The sequence below is a fragment of the Nelusetta ayraudi genome, unplaced genomic scaffold, assembly GCF_046127955.1.
Source record: "Nelusetta ayraudi isolate G7.1 ecotype Tasmania unplaced genomic scaffold, CSIRO-AGI_Nayr_v1 ptg000083l, whole genome shotgun sequence".
Classification (NCBI taxonomy): Eukaryota; Metazoa; Chordata; class Actinopteri; order Tetraodontiformes; family Monacanthidae; genus Nelusetta; species Nelusetta ayraudi.
The window spans coordinates 1,301,755-1,320,749 of record NW_027466133.1 but is presented as its reverse complement, the minus strand read 5'-3'; the positions used below and the strand labels follow the sequence as shown (position 1 = coordinate 1,320,749).

The 18,995-nt window shown below is 50.1% G+C and overlaps 2 protein-coding genes across 2 annotated transcripts in view; both read right to left on the bottom strand.

Annotated features, from left to right (window-relative positions):
- wdr70 (WD repeat domain 70) overlaps positions 1–364 on the bottom strand; it is a 35,604-nt gene extending 35,240 nt beyond the window's left edge. Inside the window, exon 1 of the mRNA XM_076044886.1 lies at positions 259–364. Coding sequence (XP_075901001.1) covers positions 259–283 — 25 coding nt within the window. The 5' untranslated portion in view covers positions 284–364. The remainder of the gene's footprint in view (positions 1–258) is intronic.
- A 316-nt stretch (positions 365–680) lies between these two features.
- cplane1 (ciliogenesis and planar polarity effector 1) lies at positions 681–16,942 on the bottom strand. The gene is made up of 47 exons (XM_076044824.1): positions 16,629–16,942; positions 16,407–16,542; positions 16,196–16,315; positions 15,848–16,080; positions 15,467–15,570; positions 15,218–15,374; positions 15,029–15,132; positions 14,518–14,700; positions 14,183–14,432; positions 13,898–14,095; positions 13,008–13,792; positions 12,680–12,870; positions 12,498–12,578; positions 12,254–12,400; positions 11,889–12,059; positions 11,459–11,803; positions 11,157–11,374; positions 10,901–11,065; positions 10,651–10,798; positions 10,454–10,563; positions 10,227–10,376; positions 10,002–10,113; positions 9,552–9,858; positions 8,289–9,350; positions 7,854–7,990; positions 7,688–7,773; positions 7,547–7,611; positions 7,228–7,468; positions 6,785–7,123; positions 5,896–6,465; positions 5,680–5,813; positions 5,462–5,549; positions 5,292–5,370; positions 4,916–5,050; positions 4,742–4,804; positions 4,556–4,641; positions 3,946–4,443; positions 3,659–3,749; positions 3,379–3,561; positions 3,108–3,150; positions 2,863–2,997; positions 2,597–2,768; positions 2,444–2,499; positions 2,227–2,367; positions 1,666–1,799; positions 1,296–1,558; positions 681–1,095 (listed from the first exon to the last, which is right to left on the bottom strand). Exons 1-47 carry the CDS (start codon positions 16,707–16,709, stop codon positions 952–954), a joined length of 9,441 nt encoding a protein of 3,146 aa, XP_075900939.1. The 5' UTR covers positions 16,710–16,942; the 3' UTR covers positions 681–951.
- Positions 16,943–18,995: the final 2,053 nt, after the last annotated feature.

The following is an 18,995-nucleotide window of genomic DNA, read 5'->3' as shown; positions in this document are numbered from 1 at the left end:
GACCGAGCAGTTACGTTCACGTTTTAACGATTGTTGTTTGGCTCCGTGTTTTGAATAGTGAACACAACCATGTTTCAGACCACACAACGTTAAGCTAGCGATGAGGGGAACGCTGCTTCTCACATTGTCTGTCTCGTTTTCCGCAAACAAACTACACAGTGACTGTAACTACAGCTTAACGAGACTGAACGTAATCACAGGAAGTTGGGATAATAAATATTATACACCTCAAACTCGTTATAAGCTGAAAGTAGTTACCTTCATCTACTTTGTTGGGGTCCATGTTTTCAAAATGTTGTTGCTACCTTTGACACCGGAAGTTCTTCCTTCCTTGGCTTTGCCGTTTAAATCGTATGCCCCCCTCAGGCGGACAGTGGCATTGCATTCTTGTCACACGCAAGGGTCGAATCGGAACATATTATACCGAACATATTATCTAATGAAAATAAAGGCGGTACGACATGAAAATATTAATGCTCTAAAAAAAAAAATAAAAAAAAATAAATGATTGCTCTGCGTATTCCTCTTTTACTTATTTTTGTGCAGAATCTGTTAACATGTTTTTGTGAAGAAAGGACAACATGCAAGCTTTTCAGTAATACAGTTCAGGGATAGCTTTACTGTGTAAGTATGAAATATGAGGTTTTTGAATAATAGGATGAAAAAGGACAGGAGAGCGATTTCCAAAAAATAGAGACATTTAATAGTAAAAGATGGTGCTCTTACAAAATAACTTCACACACAATACTGGCACAAACATAATTTTGTCACGTCATTGTAAAAAGTGCTGTTAAAAATATGTTAAAAATGTGCAGAAACTTTTATATGTTATATGATTTACAGATATAACCAGCATTGATTGAATTCTAAATTGTTTTCATAGTTTGTACTGACGTTGTTGGTTCTTTCTAACTCTTTCAATGTGGAAGACACATGGAGTTTTTCTTCAGCTCAAGCTTCGCCAGTGGCCACCATCCTCTCAATGGCAGCCCAGTCTATTTTGCTCATGTTGCTGCTGCCCGACTCTGAAAGGTTGTCCAGCCAGTCCATGTTCGAGGCAGCAGGCTCCTGCTCATCAGACAGTTCAGCCAAAACCTATGAAATGCACCAGTTTTTCGTAAATATGTCAGTAAATGATAACATAAAATATATATATATATATATTTTTTTTTTAAGTGTCATGATATCACCTTATGGCTATATTGTTAAAATATTATAATGCCACTTATGTGGTTTTTACTCATTTTCAGCTTCAATCTCAAAGGATATCTTGCTCCACAGGATGTGACACTCACCAAGTCAGACTCCTCCTCTTCCTGCTGCCTGTTTGCCTCCCATTGGTTGTTCCGTCTGCGGTCCTCCATCACCATCTGCCTCCTTGGGACCCCGCCCCCTACCTTGGATCCTCCACCTCCTCCAGTGGTCGTTTTTCTCTGATGACTTGGAAAGCTGCGTTCCTCACTCTGGCTGGCCGAGCTCATCCTGGAGTGACTCCTCGGGTCACTGAGCATCCCACGTCTGGTCACGTGAGAGAGGCGGTCTCCCGGCAGGCAGGTCACTGACGCAAAAATACGCAAATCACAAGTAAGTTACACAGAAACTTGCACAAAATGTTTTTGAAAATAAAATAAAGAAACTTTAAAGTGACAAATATCATCACAGCACCTGGTCTGTGAAGTCCAAGCCTCCTCCGCTGTTCCTCCGTTAGCCCCGCCCTCATCACAGCAGTCCCGGACTGGAGGTGTTGGTTCTGTCCTGGACTGGGTTTTTTTCGATCGCTGGCAGAAACATCGTAAGTCCTAAAGATTTTTTAAAAGATTTACGCAGCATTAGGGATGTCCAAGACTAACTTTTTGCTGATATCCGATAAGCCGATATTGTCAATACGCTTAATTTCTGATTCCAATATATGCAGGTGTTTTCCCCCAAAACTAATTTTAGGTCACATCACATATCACTTTTCATGGAATTAACACACTAACTACTTTTATTGTGATGCCTAACTAGATGCATTCCACAAATTAATATTGTCTGTGGAAAATAAGAACACCACTCAAGTTTTAGAAAGAGTGCAATAATTATTCTTAATATTTTGTTTGGCGAAAGCCAGCATTATTGGGTTTTCATTATCAGAGGAAAAACCGAAAAAGATATTAAAAAAAAATGCTAATATCGTGCCGATATTACCGCCATCATCTTCCTATCCGAGCTATATGCATGACATACCTTTGGAGGCCAACAGGGGGAGGAGTGGCGCTCAGCTGTGACACTGAAGGTGTTCGTTGAGACAGCGGGCTGGTGGGCAGGCTACGGACCAGGGACCAGGCCTCGCTGGTCCTCTGCTTGTAGTGCTCCAGAAGCATCGACCTGTCGCATCAAGAGGTGTTTAGATGGTTTGATGATGGACATCAGACTTACTCAGACAGCATAAGGAGGTGTGTACTTTTCTCTTTCTTCTCTGGACCTCCAGTAGGCCATTGGATGTCTGTTTGTTGGCGTCTGTGGAGACACAGCAGAGGGAACAAATAAAAAATGAGGATACGATGTATAGGAAAGAAAGGGCAGAGATGAAGGTAAAGAGATAAAGACGTCTCACCGTCGTCCGAGAGAAAGGCTGGCGTTCACGCTCCCGCAGGCTTTCCCGGTGCTTCTGGTAAACTGCCAGCTGCTCCCTCTGCCTCCTCCTCATCCAGATCCTCAGCTCTCTCCTCTCGCTGTCCCTGTCCGATTCCTGCGACATGCGGCTGCTGCTCTGCCGCCGCTCCAGCCTGCAGGGGGCAGCATACGTTTTGTTCAAGGCTCTCTGGACAATGACAATGTGCTGGCACAGTGAACTAGTCTGAACTGTGGCGGCTACTTCACCTGCTGTTTTGTGCGGCACGTAAACTACTGGTGAAGTCCAGGTCAGCGCTGGATAAGTAGCCTTCCCTCACCAGCTCGTCTAGGATTTCTGCTGTATCGTATAACCCCGACTGAGCCAGGCTCTCGTCTTCCCATCTGGTGACGCAGCGGGGAGAGAAAAGATCATTGGTAAAATGATGACGATCACACTTAGAGATCTTAGATACCTGAAAATAAAAAAATAAAAAAAATAAAAAAAAACCTACAAAGTAGAGAGTCCAGATATGTCATCCAGCTCATCTGTTTTTCCTGTCGGGGGGGATAAAAAAAGAGTCAGATTTTTTTTATTTACAATAAGATGCTCAGCTCTTCATGATGTCCTGAATTTCGCATTTCTTACTGCAACGTTTAATTTGTGGTATGTTGAAAAACGGCAACATGTTTCTGGTTCACATAAATACGCAACAACAGTAAAACAGGAGGCTGCTGTGGATCTTCTAAATGCCAATGGGCCTGATTCTCGTGTCTGTGTCTTACTCGGGGGAGTGTGGAGGGAGGAAGGACCAGCAGTGGGACTGCGAGGAGACGAGGAGGCAGAAGAAGACGGTCTTCTCTGGGGAGTGGATGTGTCGCGGCGATGCGGAGGCTCTTCAAATTGACCTTTTTCAGCAACCGTGGAGGTTTTTTGTCCAGCTTTGATGTTTGGCTGCGGGCCCCAGGCTGTTTGTTTGAAAAACAAGATGAGGGTTATAACAGTGAATTGTTGTTTTTCCATTTATGAACTGGAGGGATGGTAAGGATGCAATGAAAGTGAAACCTTTCTGAGGGACAGATAGTCTGACAGTTTTCTTTCCAGCAGCCGCAGTTTTGCCATCTGTGGTCTTGAGCTTTGCAGGAGTTTTTACCATCTACAGGCAAAAAAAGAGAAAAAAACAGTCAAAATTACACATCACATTTGTTATTAAAGTAAATTCAAATTTAATCTTGAAATTTCAACTTTACTCTCAATTTGGGAACTTGAAAAAAAGAAAAAAACAACTTGTGGCCCTAATCCTCTTCCGTAGTAAACGGGAGGCTGAAACTCAGAAAAAAAAAATGACGTACCATCCTGGTATTGGAGAAGTCCGTCTCCAAAGAGTCTGCGATGCCCTGCAGAGCAGCTAACTGGGTGTCCATCTCTGACAGGTGGGAGGAGAACAGGCCGGCGGGACGACTGGGCGAGACGTCCTGCGGGGCAACATACGGGCTCCTAGCAGCCCGGCAGAGCTCAGAGTGAGACGGAGCCTCCAGATCCTCCACGGCGATTCTCTCCGCGTCTTTCCTGGGCTCTGAGCAGCTGGACGACGGCGAGTTAGACCGAATGTCGCGCGGTGCACCACTAAGACCTGTGCGGCTGGCGGATCTCAGCAGGCGCTGAGGACTTGCGGATCTGGACTGTGGGTCGGAGGGAGAAGCATGGCAGAGAACCGAGGAGGCGAGCGCGTGGAGCTGAGCAGAGGTGGGCGGCTGGTGGCGGGCGCAGCCGAGAGAGGGAGTAAAGTCCCGATGCAGCTCTCGATCTTCTACATCCCAGACACTCAAGAACCGACGGCCACCCAGACCCTGCAAGGTGAGGAGAAGTGCATTAATGTACAACCAGTGAAGGTGACACCAGAGTGGGTGAAACGGCTGTTCTTTCCCTCCTGGTTCTGATCAGCTTGTGAGAGTTACCTACCAGATTCCTCTCCGCTCTTCCTGAGACGACCTGAGAGTCTGGAACCAGGTGCTTGGTGGAACAAGGCAAACTCTCTGAATTTAGTGCTAGAATGGAGAAGATCACAGTGAAACTCAGGAACCAAAACTGAACTTTAGTCACATCCGAAACTGAAAGAGAAATCTGGGTTCTTCTAAATCAACTCACACTGACGTCTGCTGGCAGGTGCCGAGACGGAAACGGCTTTGTCAACTAACGCAGGAGGACAACCTGCAAGAGAGGACGAAAAACATCATCAAAACATCCTTAAAGCACAGCAACTGAGAGAAAAATAAAATAACTATTAACCCTGTTGGAAGACTGACTCTGAGAAACACTTACTGGGGTCCGTGTTTGTGAAGGCGTCGTGGCATTCTGGGGGATTTTTGCAGGTGGAAGCAAAAGCGTGCAGCTCAGCTGAGGTGGACGCGGCTTTCTGCAGGAGCCTGGCGCCCGTCAGAAGAGAGTCAGCGGACCCTGAAGAAAACACAGCGGCCGTCAAGATCAAAAGCACCAGGGTCTCATTTTCTCTGGTCTCTGGTGTTTGGGTCGCCCTCCGAGACGACCTTGTTTTTAGTCACATTCAAAACATGCATCTGTTTTAGCAGGAGGCTAAAATATGCTAGAGTACCTCTTTGGATAAAATCAAACATATTTGATTGATAACTGTTCAATATGGTGAAAATGTTTCATTGTGTTTCTTATTTTCCCCACTCACCAAACTGACCAGCAGCATCCCTTTCAGGAGTGACCCGCGGTTCAGCTGCAAGCCCCTGAATTACTGGCTCTTTAATAGGCTGCAGATACAACATATCACAGAAGCAATATTAGAAATGTATGGTGAATGGTTTATCACTCCGCAGAGTACTCAACCGAATCAGCCCATACCTGCTGAGAGGGGATGATGGACTCATTCGGCCTGAATGTGACCTCCGATTTTCTCCTCCTTCCCTCCTTCTCCTCTCTCCTCTTCTGCCTGTGGAGTCACACAGAGGCCAGGACACACAAAGTCAAAAACTGAGACCAAAGCAAAACGGGGCGACGCCGGTTGACGGGAAACGTGCGACCGCCTCCTGCTGGAAGCGGATCTGAGCATCGCCTCGAACCTGCTGACGCTTTCGGCCTGCGGCTGGACTCTGAGCTGCTGCGGTCGACGCTCCCTGTCGAAGGCTGAGCCATTTAGCTCCTCCACGGACAGGAGACGCACCAATGGAGCCGCCTGGGCCGGTGAGGGCAACATCTGTGTTAGAGGCACAATTTCACAAAGTTAAATGCAGAGAGGAAGGATTTATTTAATAAAATATAAAAGTTCCCCAACTCACCATTTTGGGTCCAGATTCAATTTGTAAAAGTTTGATGGGTACGTCTGCCATTGGAACTGAGATGCCTGTACCAGGTCTGAAGAAAGGCAGTCTGGGCAGTCTGGGTTCTGAGACGTGGTTCTGGGGAGGGGAGTAATACTGGAGGAGACGTAGACCCTGCGCAGGGGCAGGAGTCGGGGACGGTAAAACAGGAAGTGGGTCCTCTTGGCACCTGGACGTCTCTGACATCACAACCCTGGATGGAGCAGGGTCGGGTGCAGAACTAAAAGCGAGCCGTCCTCTCAGGGCAGCGTTTCCCAGATGCACGCTGCTTCTGGGTTCGGGCCGTCGGGAGGGTGGCGTCTGGGCGGGGGCGCCATCCAAGGTCAGAAGACTGGGGTGGAGCTGAAGCAACCTTGGCCCCGCAAGTTGAGGACCGTTCTGTGGCGCGTAGTGGAGCGACGGCGCCACCTGCTGGCCAAGAGCGGAGTCAGTAGGGGCCAGAAGCCCCTGTGAGGGTGACATCAAGCCCCTGCCGTCCTTCAGCTGGACGTCTGGTGACACGGCCTGGATGGACAGAGGCTGCAAGTCCTAAGGAGGAACATAAATCGCGATTCATATTTGAAATATCACAGTTGAGTACAGTGTCAGCAACGCTGTGGTATCACAGTCGCACACTTTTTCTCACCCTTCATTGGTACCTTTTTACTAAATCCTAGTATCAATTAGACCTTGGACTTGGTCCAGAGTTATTATGATACTAGCTGCGTTTCCATTACCCCTAGTATTGCGCAAAACCTAAATCCCACAATAGAAAAACTGGTCATGGAAACACCTGAACTTAGAAGAAATTGCAAAAAACTGTCATGGAAACGCAGATAGCGACATCATTTGATTGACTGAGTCTTACCTGATTCACACCTTCACCGTTAGCAGTGGAGGCCAGATTGGGATGATTGTAGCCAGACATCCCAGCGCTCCGGCCAGTACGTGCAGGGATGTGGCGGAGCAGAGGGTTGGTGAATCCTGGACCCTGAGCTCCTCCCACTGACATGTTGGGCTGAGTGGCTGGCGGGAAAACAGTGGCACCGGGTATCAGTGTCGGCTCGTCAGGGTGCGAGAAGTTCATGTTGGACTGAGCCAGAGATGAGTACTGCTGCTGCTGCTGCTGCTGCTGCTGCTGTTGAGCAAGCTGCAGGTTGGAAAAAGACGCTGCCAAGACCTCCATCAGGCTCACGTAGTTGATGTTCTGTTGAGTCGACAGAGAGAAAACGTTTAAAAAAATAAATTTCAAAATTAAAAAAAAAAAGGTTTATAAGTGAGAAACCTCTCAGTGGGACGGACAGTCGTTACCTGAACCAGCCTGATTAAGTCATCACCCAGACGCTGCGGAGGCTGCTGAGGCTGGCCGAGCGCTGCGGGGTTCCCAGGGGCTGCGGTGGAGGTGGAGCTTCGAGGGTGAAGACCTGGAGACTCCACGACGGGCGTGTTTGTTGCGGGATGGACAGCAGGAGGAGGAGGAGGAGGTGGCGGAAGGGAAGGGTGAGGTTGAGGGGGAGGAGCCTGCGGCTCTGGCTGAGGGACGGCCTGTGTCCTGTCGACAAAGACAAAACCCAGTTGGTTTAAAACGCAACTTAAGCGTCATGTAACAGCATATTTTAATCCAACTCACAAAAAGGACAAACTGGCTGCGTCATCCACGATTTCCGTCACCTCCAGATCTTGCAGCTGTAAACTCTGAAGAAGAGAGAACCAAACAGTCGTTACTGTGTTATCACAACACCAACGACACATCTGAATTATTGACACTCACTCTGTCAGGCAAGCAGCTGATTTCAGGGACGTTCCTGTCAGAGACGGTCTGGGAGTCTTCCGCAGCCTCACTGCTGCTGCTTCTGCCTACAGACCAAAGACCAAAATGTGTCATGAAACAGTATTTCTGCAATGGAGCAACAGTTCAGTTCGACCTCAAGTCAAACCTTCTTTCTCGGGCGTCACATCCAAGTCGTCCAGCGACAGCGGTTGTGGACTGGAGGCTCCCTGCTGAGCGTCAGCGGTCGGTTGGGGCTGGGCGTCGGGGGGCGGGGCCTCCTCCAGTTCGTCTGTGGGAGAAATGCTGCGGAGAAACACATAAAATAAAGCGGCTTTAGCAACATTTTATAATAACTGAGCCAATAACATTATAATATACTAATATCACTGGATTTAAGTTTTATTTATTGGATATAACTGTAATAAAACGCTCTCTCTCTGTCTGTATGACTTGTAACTCACGCTTGGATACATCATTTTTCGTTGTTCAGGATTTTTTTTTTGATTTGATTTTTATTGATTGCCTAAAGTTATTACGTTATCGGTTCAACACTTTTATTACGTTATTGGCGGTTACTACGTTATTGGCTTCAACAACTCACACAGACAGTTCCTCTTGGTCCAGAACGGTGAGCGGTGCGCTGGCCGATCCGGGGCTTCCTGCCTCCTCCATGCCGCTGTCTCCCTGCAGCCTCCTGTCGACCTCGACGGGCCGCAGCGCCGGCGCCACAGTCCACCGCATTTCCGGAACCTGCATGTGGGCCACGTGGCGGTCCGTGCCGAGCAGAGTGTCGAACCTTCGCCGCAGCATGTCGAGGGACATCAGGACGGCCGGCGTGGAGGCCTTGACGCGCATCACCACGCCGCCCTGGTCGGCCGCCGCCTTCTCGCTCCTGCTCGCCCTCTGATGCCTCGGCGGCACCCGTCTGTCGGCCCAGCGCACCATCCACTCCAGGAGCCGGCCCAGCTCGGGGAACTGCGCCTCCAGCTTGGGGTCCAGGCCCTGCTGGAGATCCACGGCGGCCTCCGTGGAGGTGGAGGAGCCGAGCACGGGGCTGCTCTCCGGCGGGTGCGCTGGACTGAACGACCCTCCCAGAGTCCTGCTGTCACCGACCACCGTGAGCTTCTGGCCCGGAGTGCCTCTGCTCTGCTGCTGCTGCCGGAGGCCAAACAAACCTTTCTGCAGGCCGGGAAGCGAGCTGATGGACACCAGCTCCTCGTTCCAAATGGACGACGTTTGCGACTCTGGCGCCCCCTCGCACTGCTGCTGCTGCACGGGCTTGTAGCAGCATCCGGCTCTGAACACCGGAGGAGGGTCTCTGTCCTTCCTCTCTCTCTGGCGCCGGTGCACGCTGGTGAGCGCGTCAAAGGCGAGCGAGTGCAGCTCGCCGTCCCTCAGCCGGGAGGAGAAGCTCCTCAGCAGGGGCAGCTCGCCACCGGACTCCCCGCCGTCAGCTCCATCCTTCCCCAGCATGTAGCTGAGCAGGAGGTCCAGGAAGCGGAGGTACTCCTCGTCCTCCAGCTCAAACTCCCAAGTGCCCACGGTGGGCAGGGGGGGACGCCGGGACCGCTGGCCGTCTTCTGGGAGACTCTCCGGCTCAGTCTTCATCTTCTGAACAGCCGCTGGCTTTGCATGTTTTCTTCCCTTTTTTCCCTTTTTACCTCTGTAAAAAAAATCTGTCAATTAATGTCAATTGAAACAAACAAAATGTGGGTCTTTACTAAATAGAATAATCATTTTATGACCTACTAACTACTAATATAATTTCTTCAAGTTTGACAGGCTGGATTAAAAAGCTTAACGGGCCGCAGATGGCCCCCGGGCCATAGTTTGCCCCGCCCGGCCAAGAGGGTGTGTTTGCTACCTGGCTGCAGCTCTGCTGCGTGCATCAGGAGAAGTCGCCTCAGACAAGACGTCCGCTGTGTCTCCGTCGTCGCTGCACACCGGCGGGAAGCCGCGGTCGCCGTGAGCACTTTTGCTGGGCGATGGCTGCCTCGGCGCCGCTGCCCCCCGCTTGCTCCCCCTCTCCTCCTCACCCTCCTTCACCTCCCACAGGTGCAGCTCCGTCTGTGCCAGGTGTCTCCGCAGTCGGCCCAGATGTTTCCTCCTCTGCCTGCGTTTGTCCTGAATCACAGTGCTCATCGACACGTCGGCCTCCTCTCTCTCCCCCTCTGGAGAATAAACACGAAATGCAATGTTTTTTTTGTTTTTTTTAAATGGAAATTTGTTTCATTACAACTGAGATCCTTGTTCAGCAGGAAACATGATCTTGAAGCATCCTGGTGAAACTTAAAGGAGAGACAGTTGTTCATACCGAGGACGTTGGACTGCTTGAGCCTCTGCAGCAGCGAGTTGTACTTTTCTCGCAGAGCAACTCTCACCGACTCCTCCTCCTGTGGAAACGCTTCAGCTACAGTCTCGGCCACCTGGGAACAAATGATACACAAAGGATTGTGACTGGAGACTTGTTAAATTTATTATCACACAAGGGTACAACAACATTTTTTCTGTAATGCTGCACTGACGGGCACCAGATTACCAGGGACAGAGGAGGCAGCTCGGACATGAGGCTCAGCAGAAGGTCCTGCAGGATCTCCTCGGCGTTGAGGAAACAGGCGAACGGCAGAAAACGGCGAGCCCAGCAGAGGGCGTCAACGCAGGTCGACGTCACATCTGAACCACCAGGGAGCTACGTGCAAAGACAACACACAGGTGTGTATTTACAGGTTGTATTTACATGCATATATAACACAGTCAGAGGAGTACCTGCTGATCGGTGTGAAGCTGCCTGGCAGCCTGATACTTCCTGCAGGAGATGGACAGTTGGTCCCTGACTTGAAGCATCCAGCATAAGGCACACAGCTCCCTGAAACAAACTAGTGGGGGGTGGGGGTGGGTGGGGCTGACCCACTGATAAATGACAACTGGAGGTATCAGAAAATGTTTTTGGAGCGACAGCTTACCGATGGTTTGAAAGCTATCGGGGTCCAGCTGACCGTCTCTAACAGACCCTCGTTTGAAGAATCCCTGCCGAGTTATGAACTTCGCCAAACCCTCTGGGAAATCCGTCTCCCGCTCGGGCACTGATGGATACGGGTATTTTTTCTTGATCTGAAAAAAACACCACAGCACACCAAGTTCACACAGTTAAACCTTCACCATATTTTTTTTTTGCTCTTATTTATCAGATTCCCTGTTCTTTCAGATAAGCACCTTGTACACGATGTGCCTGGCACGGCGCAGGTGGCTAATGTACCACTGAGCAGCAGGGTGGCAGCAGTGAGCAGACCTCAGCAGCAGGAGTAACCGCTGGAGAACGGCAGACACTTTGTGGCGTGACGCAGCTTCCGCAGACTCTCCAGCCATGCCCGCCGGATCCTGGACACAAGATCACGCACGACGCAGTGACTAGACGACCAGCGGGGATGTCGTGCGCATAAAGACGCGGATGTTTCCGGCGGAGTCGTACCTGCGTGTTGGGTGAAGGCTGAGGGCAGTACAGGGGCGGCGACGGCAGGTACAGTCCACTGGGGACCAAGATGGGCAAGAAGGAGCTGAGATTTTTGGCTGCGTCCAGCAGAGAGGTCAAAGGTGTGGACAGGACATCCACCCCCGCCATGACTGAAGCCTTGAGGATCTCTTGGATGGAAATCTGCAACACGTCCCAGTCTTCACCTTCCAGCAGGTCTGGAGGAAAAAAGAGTTTAGATTAAACTTGAAACAAACTCACTCCGGCTTCGGGTTAAACCAAACTGTAAAATCTCTCGTCACCGTTTTCCTCTCCGCATTTCTGGGGGTCAGACGTGTCCCCCAGCAGACGCTGCAGCTCGACCCGGAACAAAGCGTCTGGCTGCAGTTCGGCAGGGAGGTGAAACTCTGCCCTCCTGAGGAGAGCGAGGTCCAAGCTGCAGTAGTTTGAGAAGGCCAGGCTGAGGGAGGCGGCCGACTTCCAGTCACCCAGACGGGACGCCAGCCACACGCTCTCGGGCAGCAGCCCGCCCAGCAGCAGCAGGTCCTGGGTGTAATCCACGCTCCACACCTCAGACAGCTGCTGCCGGCGCACCGCTCTGGAAACCTCCTCCTGGCATAGCAGCAGCAAACGTCCCACACTGGCAGCTGAAAGAAGAAGCACGTCTACTAAAATCAGCACCAATAAATGCACCCGGTTGAGCAGTGAGAACGAGAAGGCGTGCGTACGTACGGCGGTGAGGGAGATGCAGAGGAGGCAGAGAGGCCACGTGGTGAGGAGGTCGGATGTAGAGCGGCTGGTTGGTGAAGTAGGAGGCCATGAACCTCCCCAGAGTCTGGATCACGGCAAGAGCTGCGTCGCTGTGCAGGTCCAGAGGCAGCCAGTGGTGACGAGACGCTGCAGCTGCAGGGAAGCGTGCACCATATTTAACCAAGTATTCTGATTCAGGGCGGCTGGTCAAAGTCAAGGGGCAGACGAATACAAATCCTGCTTGTTGAACGAGAGCCAGAATTACAGCTACTTTGCACAGATGAACGGAAATGCTAATTTTAGCTGATCTAGCTTGTGCATGTTGATAGAAAAATAAAGGCTTGTACTGTTGTTCAGGTGTCCGGTACGTTGCAGGAGTACCCGGGCCATGTGGTCTCCCAGCTCCTGCGCCTCCCTCAGCCGGTACTGGGACAGAAGGCCGTACAGGAGAGCCAGGCACAGCCGTGTCTCCCTGTAGATGCGGCGAACACAACCTGACACACAGACATGAAAGACAATTAGACTCGCTGGCTCGTTTCAGAGTGAACGGGACCACAAGGCTTCGTAGAGTCAAGCGGCTGCATGTCTTACTTCCAACACTGTCCTCACAGATCTGCGAGTGCCACGTTTCGCAGCTTTTCCAGTAGGAACCGCACAGGAAAAGATGTTCACCTGTGCCGTTGAAACAGACGTTACCAACAAGGCTAATCAGGCATATTCACATCTGGGCTTTTGATCAAGCTCTTATATTAGACTGAGCTGGATGCCGAGACCTGGGTAACTCAGCATCGCTGGACCCTCCTCCAGCTTCTCCCCTGTTGCCTGCAGGGCTGCCTGGATCTGTGACATAATGGCAGACAACTGCTGCTGCTCCTCCTCACAGCCGTCATGACCTTCAAGGCCCTTCAGTCCCTCCGTATACTGCTGGCTGACCTTGTAGAGCCACCGCCAAACCCCCTGCAGTCTGGGTGGAAAAAAACAAACCCCCCCCAAAAAAAGCACAGATACATGTCAGGCTTAATTCCAGGCAAATCATGACATTCACAACACACAGAGCAGACCGCGTGCCAATAAACATTCCGCCAGATGGTCTTTGTGCACCTGCTGGACGGTCTCTGGGGAACCGCTTGCCCCCGGTTCACCGTGCTGGATTTCTCCTCCTCGCCGTGTAACTGAGGCACGTGGTGAAGATCCAACGTCCAGAGCCGAGGCGGCCGGGGGTCCTTCTCAGGAGGAGTCCAGGTGGCTCTCCGCTGCAGGCCGTACGCGCGGTCGAGACACTCGGAGACCTGCTGCAGGACGAGCAGAGCTGTAGAGAGGCTACGAGAGGACACCTGGCAGCCGCGGAGATCGGGGGGGCAAGGGGTCAGCAGCAGGCGCACCAGCCGTTTGCTGAAGTCCACCACTGGCCCTAGGCAGCGCGGCACGTCCGGCTGAGCGCCGTCCCAGGGGAGGAAAGAGAGAAGAGACTGGAGAAGGTGCAGAACACCAGCGGGAAACGGGGCCCTCTTCCCTTTGCCGCTGCCGCTGGCAGCGGCCAAGCTGTGGCTCAGGCGAAACACGGCGACCAAGCGGCCCACGCAGTGCAGGCAGTGCTGCAGCAGGACGGCTCGCTCCTCCACGACTGCTCCAAAAGACACGCCCAGCGCCCAGGCCGTCAGCAGCTTAGTCTGGATCCTGCTGAGCTCTCGGTGCAGGACCGGAGTCCTCTTTCCTGGTGTGAGGGACTCCCTCTCAGACTCTGGGCTGGTTAGGAGGCCGGTGTTGGTCTGCGTGTCAAGGGCGTGGAGCGTGTCAAACATGGAGGCAAAGTCCAAGCGGCCGCCGTCCTCCAGGTGGGAACCAGCAGGAGGTCCTTCTAAGTCAGAGTCGTCCTCAAAGAAATTCTAGGGAAACGTGCGAGATTGTGGTCTGGGATGAAAAATAAAGGTCTAAAAGTAACAACAACAATGGAAAATTTAAATTGAAGGAGCGCAGTTTTTTTTACCAACCTGCAAATTTCCAAGAAGCTCCCTGGTGCTGCTGAACGTCCCCTGGTCCTGCAGGAAAAGAGGCAGAGCGACTGCCTCTGTGGCTGCTGACAGGACAGAGTTTGTGGTTTTGGATCCACGTCCATCAGTGGAGTTGAAGCCCTGCCGGCTGAGTAGATTCAGGGAAGACACCGAGTCCAGCCAAGCCCCCGCACCCATCTGAAAGGAACAAAATATTACTCTAAGAACCTTATGTGGTATATGAATTACAAAAATGTGAAGCTCAGTGAGAAGAAGGTTAATCACCTGCGATTTATCCAGCTTCTCCGTGACCTTCTGAAGCTCCTTTGTTGCGTCCTGCAGGAGAGTCTTCATCAGCAGAGCAGGGGAAGGTTTATCCAGCAGCCTCAGAACTGTGGCCATGTAGCCGTCGGACACAATGAAGTATGACAGCCGCGGGTGCCAGGTGACAGAATACCGCTGCCTGAATACATCTCGGACGGACAGGCTGGAGCTGGACAGGGAGGCATCGGCGTTGCCCGCCAGCGCCGGTGGTCTGCAGAGGGAAACAGCAGCGGGTAGGAAAACAGTCTGGAACAACAACAACAGAATATCAAGGTGTCTGGCAAAATGTTTAGGACCTGTAAGTGACGAGGGGATGCAACGGCAGGAAGTGGGCGGGTCCAAATTCAACGCTACAGCCGGTGCTTGCGAGAGTGAGCAGCCCCCCGAGGCGACACAGCATGAGAAGGGAGCCTCTTTTCAGAACGCAGGCGAGGAAGAGTCCGCCCGGCGACCAGCTCACGCTGGCCACCCAGTAAGACCTGAAGGACAACAACAATGTACATCCACTTCTGAATGAATTAAAGGTCCCGTATTCATGCATCCTGCCTTGTTCTCGTATGCGTCCAAATTAGCCCAATGTCTAACAAAGCATCACCGAGAGGCAGTTAATAAAGGGCTGACAGTTTTTTTAATAACATAACATAAGGCTTTCCTGCTGATGTCCAGGATGAAAGAAAACACATTGAATATGAATATCACTTAGGACAATTAACAATGTGCATTTAAGCTCTTCAGATAGGTAAGATATAGAGCATTCAGCACCTATTCGACTAGAGACGACAAGATGATTTAAGACAGAAACTTTACCTGATGTATTTCGAAGGGATATCCACCCTCCTGCTCCCACATCCTCCCAGGCCACTGGATACCGACACAAAGTTCTGCGTACTCACAAACAGAACCTGCGTGGCCTGTATTTAACCACATGAAATTCATTTGTCTATTAATAACTATGGGTCAGAGTGATGCTGAAGGTGTGAGAACAGAGATTCAAACCTTGGGCTGTCTCTGGTTCAAAACGACCGCTAACAGCCGGCCGTCTGGGGAGAAGGCCGACACCAGCGCCCCTCTGGACTTGACAGGTTGGCAGGGTGGGGTGAGGCGAGACAACGGGTAGGTCTTGGTGGCCCAGTGGACGCTGTAACCCACAGAACTGAAAGAAGCAGGTCGCCTTTTAACAGCCAAAAGACTTCAGATTCCAGTCGGTCACAGAGAGTTGTTTGTTTTTGTTTTTTTTTAACTCACCCGGCGCTCATGCAGTTCTCGTCCCACTGGATTCTTAAGAAGGTGATGACGAGCTTTTTCCCAGATGTGAAAACAAACGCGGATAAACAGGAGTCACCCATGACCTGAAGAAGATTAGTAAAGGGACTAGGTATGTTAGCAATTAATTGATTATCGATTAATTGCTGATTAAGAATTTAATCGATTAAATTGAATTAGTCGCAATTAATTGAACATTTTTTACACGGGTAGTTAATATCATTATAACAGTGTATTGGCAGGAAGGAGCAATTCATTCGATTAATGAATTAATCGATAATTTGAATCCCTAAAAGGAACAGTTCGAGTGTAAATACACCTTAAAGCAGTCTTATAAGTCAACAATACATTTTGACAAAGCACCTCCGACTTGATGAACAAGGAGGGCTGCGATGCTTCTTTGTCTTTGGCACATGGCAGAGCTGAGTCGTCGAGAGGAAGGATGTGAGTCCAGCGTCCCCTGGCCGTCCCGTCCCGAACACCTGACAAATCCCTGGCATCCGCACACTCCCAGAGGAAGACCAGACCAGTGACGACCACAAGCAGCACGCGCATCCCATCCCCAGACACCTGCAGCGTCAGTCGGGTGGGGTTCCCTGCAAGAGAAGAACGCATGGAGGACCGTCAAAAGTCGCAACTGAAAAGGAGAGCAAAGGAAAACCTGTTGTATCATCTGTAAAGTCAGAAATCCTTTAACTGGTCCACACGCACCTTGTATGGTCGCAATCATCCGAGTTACATCTGGCACTGCTGCAGCCGTCTTCAGCACGTCTCTGTCTCTACTCCACAGGAACAGCTCTCCTGACGCCAGGAGCCCACAGAGCCACGAGCCTGAGAGGAACACAAGGAGACGGCACCCCACTCTCAGCACGGGTATCAGGTGATTAGTGGTCCGTCACAGAGGAGCAAAACCCTTCCTCACCACTGCTGGAAGACGTCATCTTCACCACACTGTTGAGCAGAGGATGCAGTTTGGGTGTCCTCTTCCTGGTGCGGCCGGAGATCATGTTGATCTCACTGATGCGCTTGTCATCCAGCAGGAACACAGACTCCTTCTCCTGAAGAAGTGACAAAAACACGATTATGATGATGATGATAATGCTGGTGGTCTCCTGCTCTTCAATTCATTTGACTGCATTCTCACCTTTCCTAGCCAGCAGAAGCGCGGCCATGGTTTCTTCCGTTTGATGCTGGACGACAACACAACCTCCAGCTGTAGATCCATGTTCAGGCGCCGACATTGGCTCTTCCTCCTTCACTCTGCGAGCAGGGAGTAACTCGGGGGATCCTCATTAAGGGTGCAACGTGGAGCAAAAATGTGTATTTGTGGTGGTGTCAACAATCGTTCGGCGCTATCTGACAAGCCAGGCGAGTTTCCATTAAACACCCCATTATATCATTAGGTGCTTAACAAAACACGGTGTGTCCCCAACGTTAAAATAAGTGCCAACAGTGCAGTGTCATCCGTTGTGTACACTTACAAAAAAAAAACGTCCAGCGTAACTACGTCTTGTCACGGCTAGTTAGCATTAGCTCTGCGCCAATTTAGCCAACAGCCCAGATTTGTTTCGAAATAAACCCCAACTCGAGCAGCCGGACCGTCGCGGCAACACTTTAGCTGCCACAGCCTCATCTTGTGAACGCGACAGTGTTACTAAAAGCATACGGTCACACTTTTTCATCGCAAATCACGAAACATTTTGAAACTCCCTCCGCGTCAGAAGCTAGCATCGTTTCCCATGATGCTCTCGGAGGAAGCCAGGGAGCGTTGCCGGGGAAACGCAGGAACTGGCGAAGTTTCAGTTTTAGTTACCTCGTCGATGCGCGTCTCATTCTGTCTTATCTTATTTTATTCTATGCTGCGGAGGAAAGTCGATTTACGAATCTGTTTTTCAGAATAAAAACATTTTTGCTTTATTTCTTCTTCCTTTTTTTTTCTTTTTACATATACACCTTTCATATGTTCAGGAGTCAGAAGGGTAGTCCAGCTCTGCCTAATTCTGCAACCACACCCGGAATTTAATTTTCGGATGCTTTAGGATCATAAATATTAGTCATTTAATATTTTCGGCGTGTTTCCAAAGACTGAAATCTGTTCGCTGGAAAACCGTGTTTGGCAATGCTGCTCTTTCGCCAGCAGATGGCAATATCTGCTGTAGCCAAAGCGTGATTGAATGGGTTCACAATGAACGAAACGAGAGGATGACTTTATAGATGAACTGTGTCTTCAAAGGTTTTATGAGCAGATACAATCTCGTCGAGGTCGATTTCCACAGAAGTATATTTATATGTGTCTGTGTGTGCGTGTGTGCAACGAGTGTGTCTTACCATTAACTTGCTCTGGGCGTGTGTGTGAACTCTAAAGCAATAATGTCCCTTATTGGCTTGTTACAGAGAGTTATTAGGTTGGGCCCCCTCGGGCCCCTGCTGGTATTTAATTAGCCTTGCTCTGTCTCCTTTTCATCATGCTGGACAGAATGGCGGCCGATGCCAGTAGGTGAAAGAAGAGACTTCAGCGGAGCCTTAATTGCTTCATTTGCCTCTGCGTGCCAGACACAGATGGAGCTCTTCATTACTGTCACTTTCAGGTTCATTCTGGTCAAATGAGGGCCGCTTTAAGTAGGGGGGTGGAGGATGGGGTGGGGCTGGGATTAGAGGGGCGTCATCAGATAATGACATGGTGAAATGGTCATAAAAGAATGATAACGAGGCCATGCTGATTTGTTGTGAATGTGAGGCAGCAGTAATGTTGTGTTCAGCTTGTTTTAGATCCCTTATTTTGTTATAATGAACTGCAACACTCGAATTAAGAATTATGAGACTCTAGAACCAAAATGGTGAACAAATGAAGGTTTAACGTGACCAGAAGTGATCCAGTGAACATTAAACTGCTCTTGCTGATTGTATGAAAGTGTAGCAACATGTGCCCTTAAATCTTATCTGGGTTTAAAACAGAAATCATAGCCAGGAAACTGATCAAGACCATAAATCTTGATTCTAAGGTACCTTTGACTAAAGAAGCAGAGATAAAAAATGTTCTTGCAAGAGACTGAGGGAAATGATATATGATATATATAACAACTAGAACAACAACGATTGATTCCAACTTCTGCATGATCCCATTTGCAAATAAAAATACTGCAACAAATGGAGTTGAGATTCTTAAGTGTGTCCATTATGTGATCATATCTGCATAACACATCCTCCAGCATGTGCAAACACGGGCCTCTATCATATTATATTTAGCTGACAGGTGTTGTGACAACACAACATGGGCACTGTCAACCAACTGCAAAACATCTTCATTGTCATTGTTTGCCATCTGCAGGCCAGGGTAATACCGTAAAGTGACACCCAAGAAGTCGTAAAGCAACAATGCAGCGCTCCCTGAGTTGGGTCAGTGTGTCGGCTGGATTTCATCGCCCTGGCCTGGGGGGAGGTGAGTGAAATAATGATCGTCAGAGAGCGGTCAAAGTCAAATTTGGCTGGAAAATATTTGTTGACGTTTCCC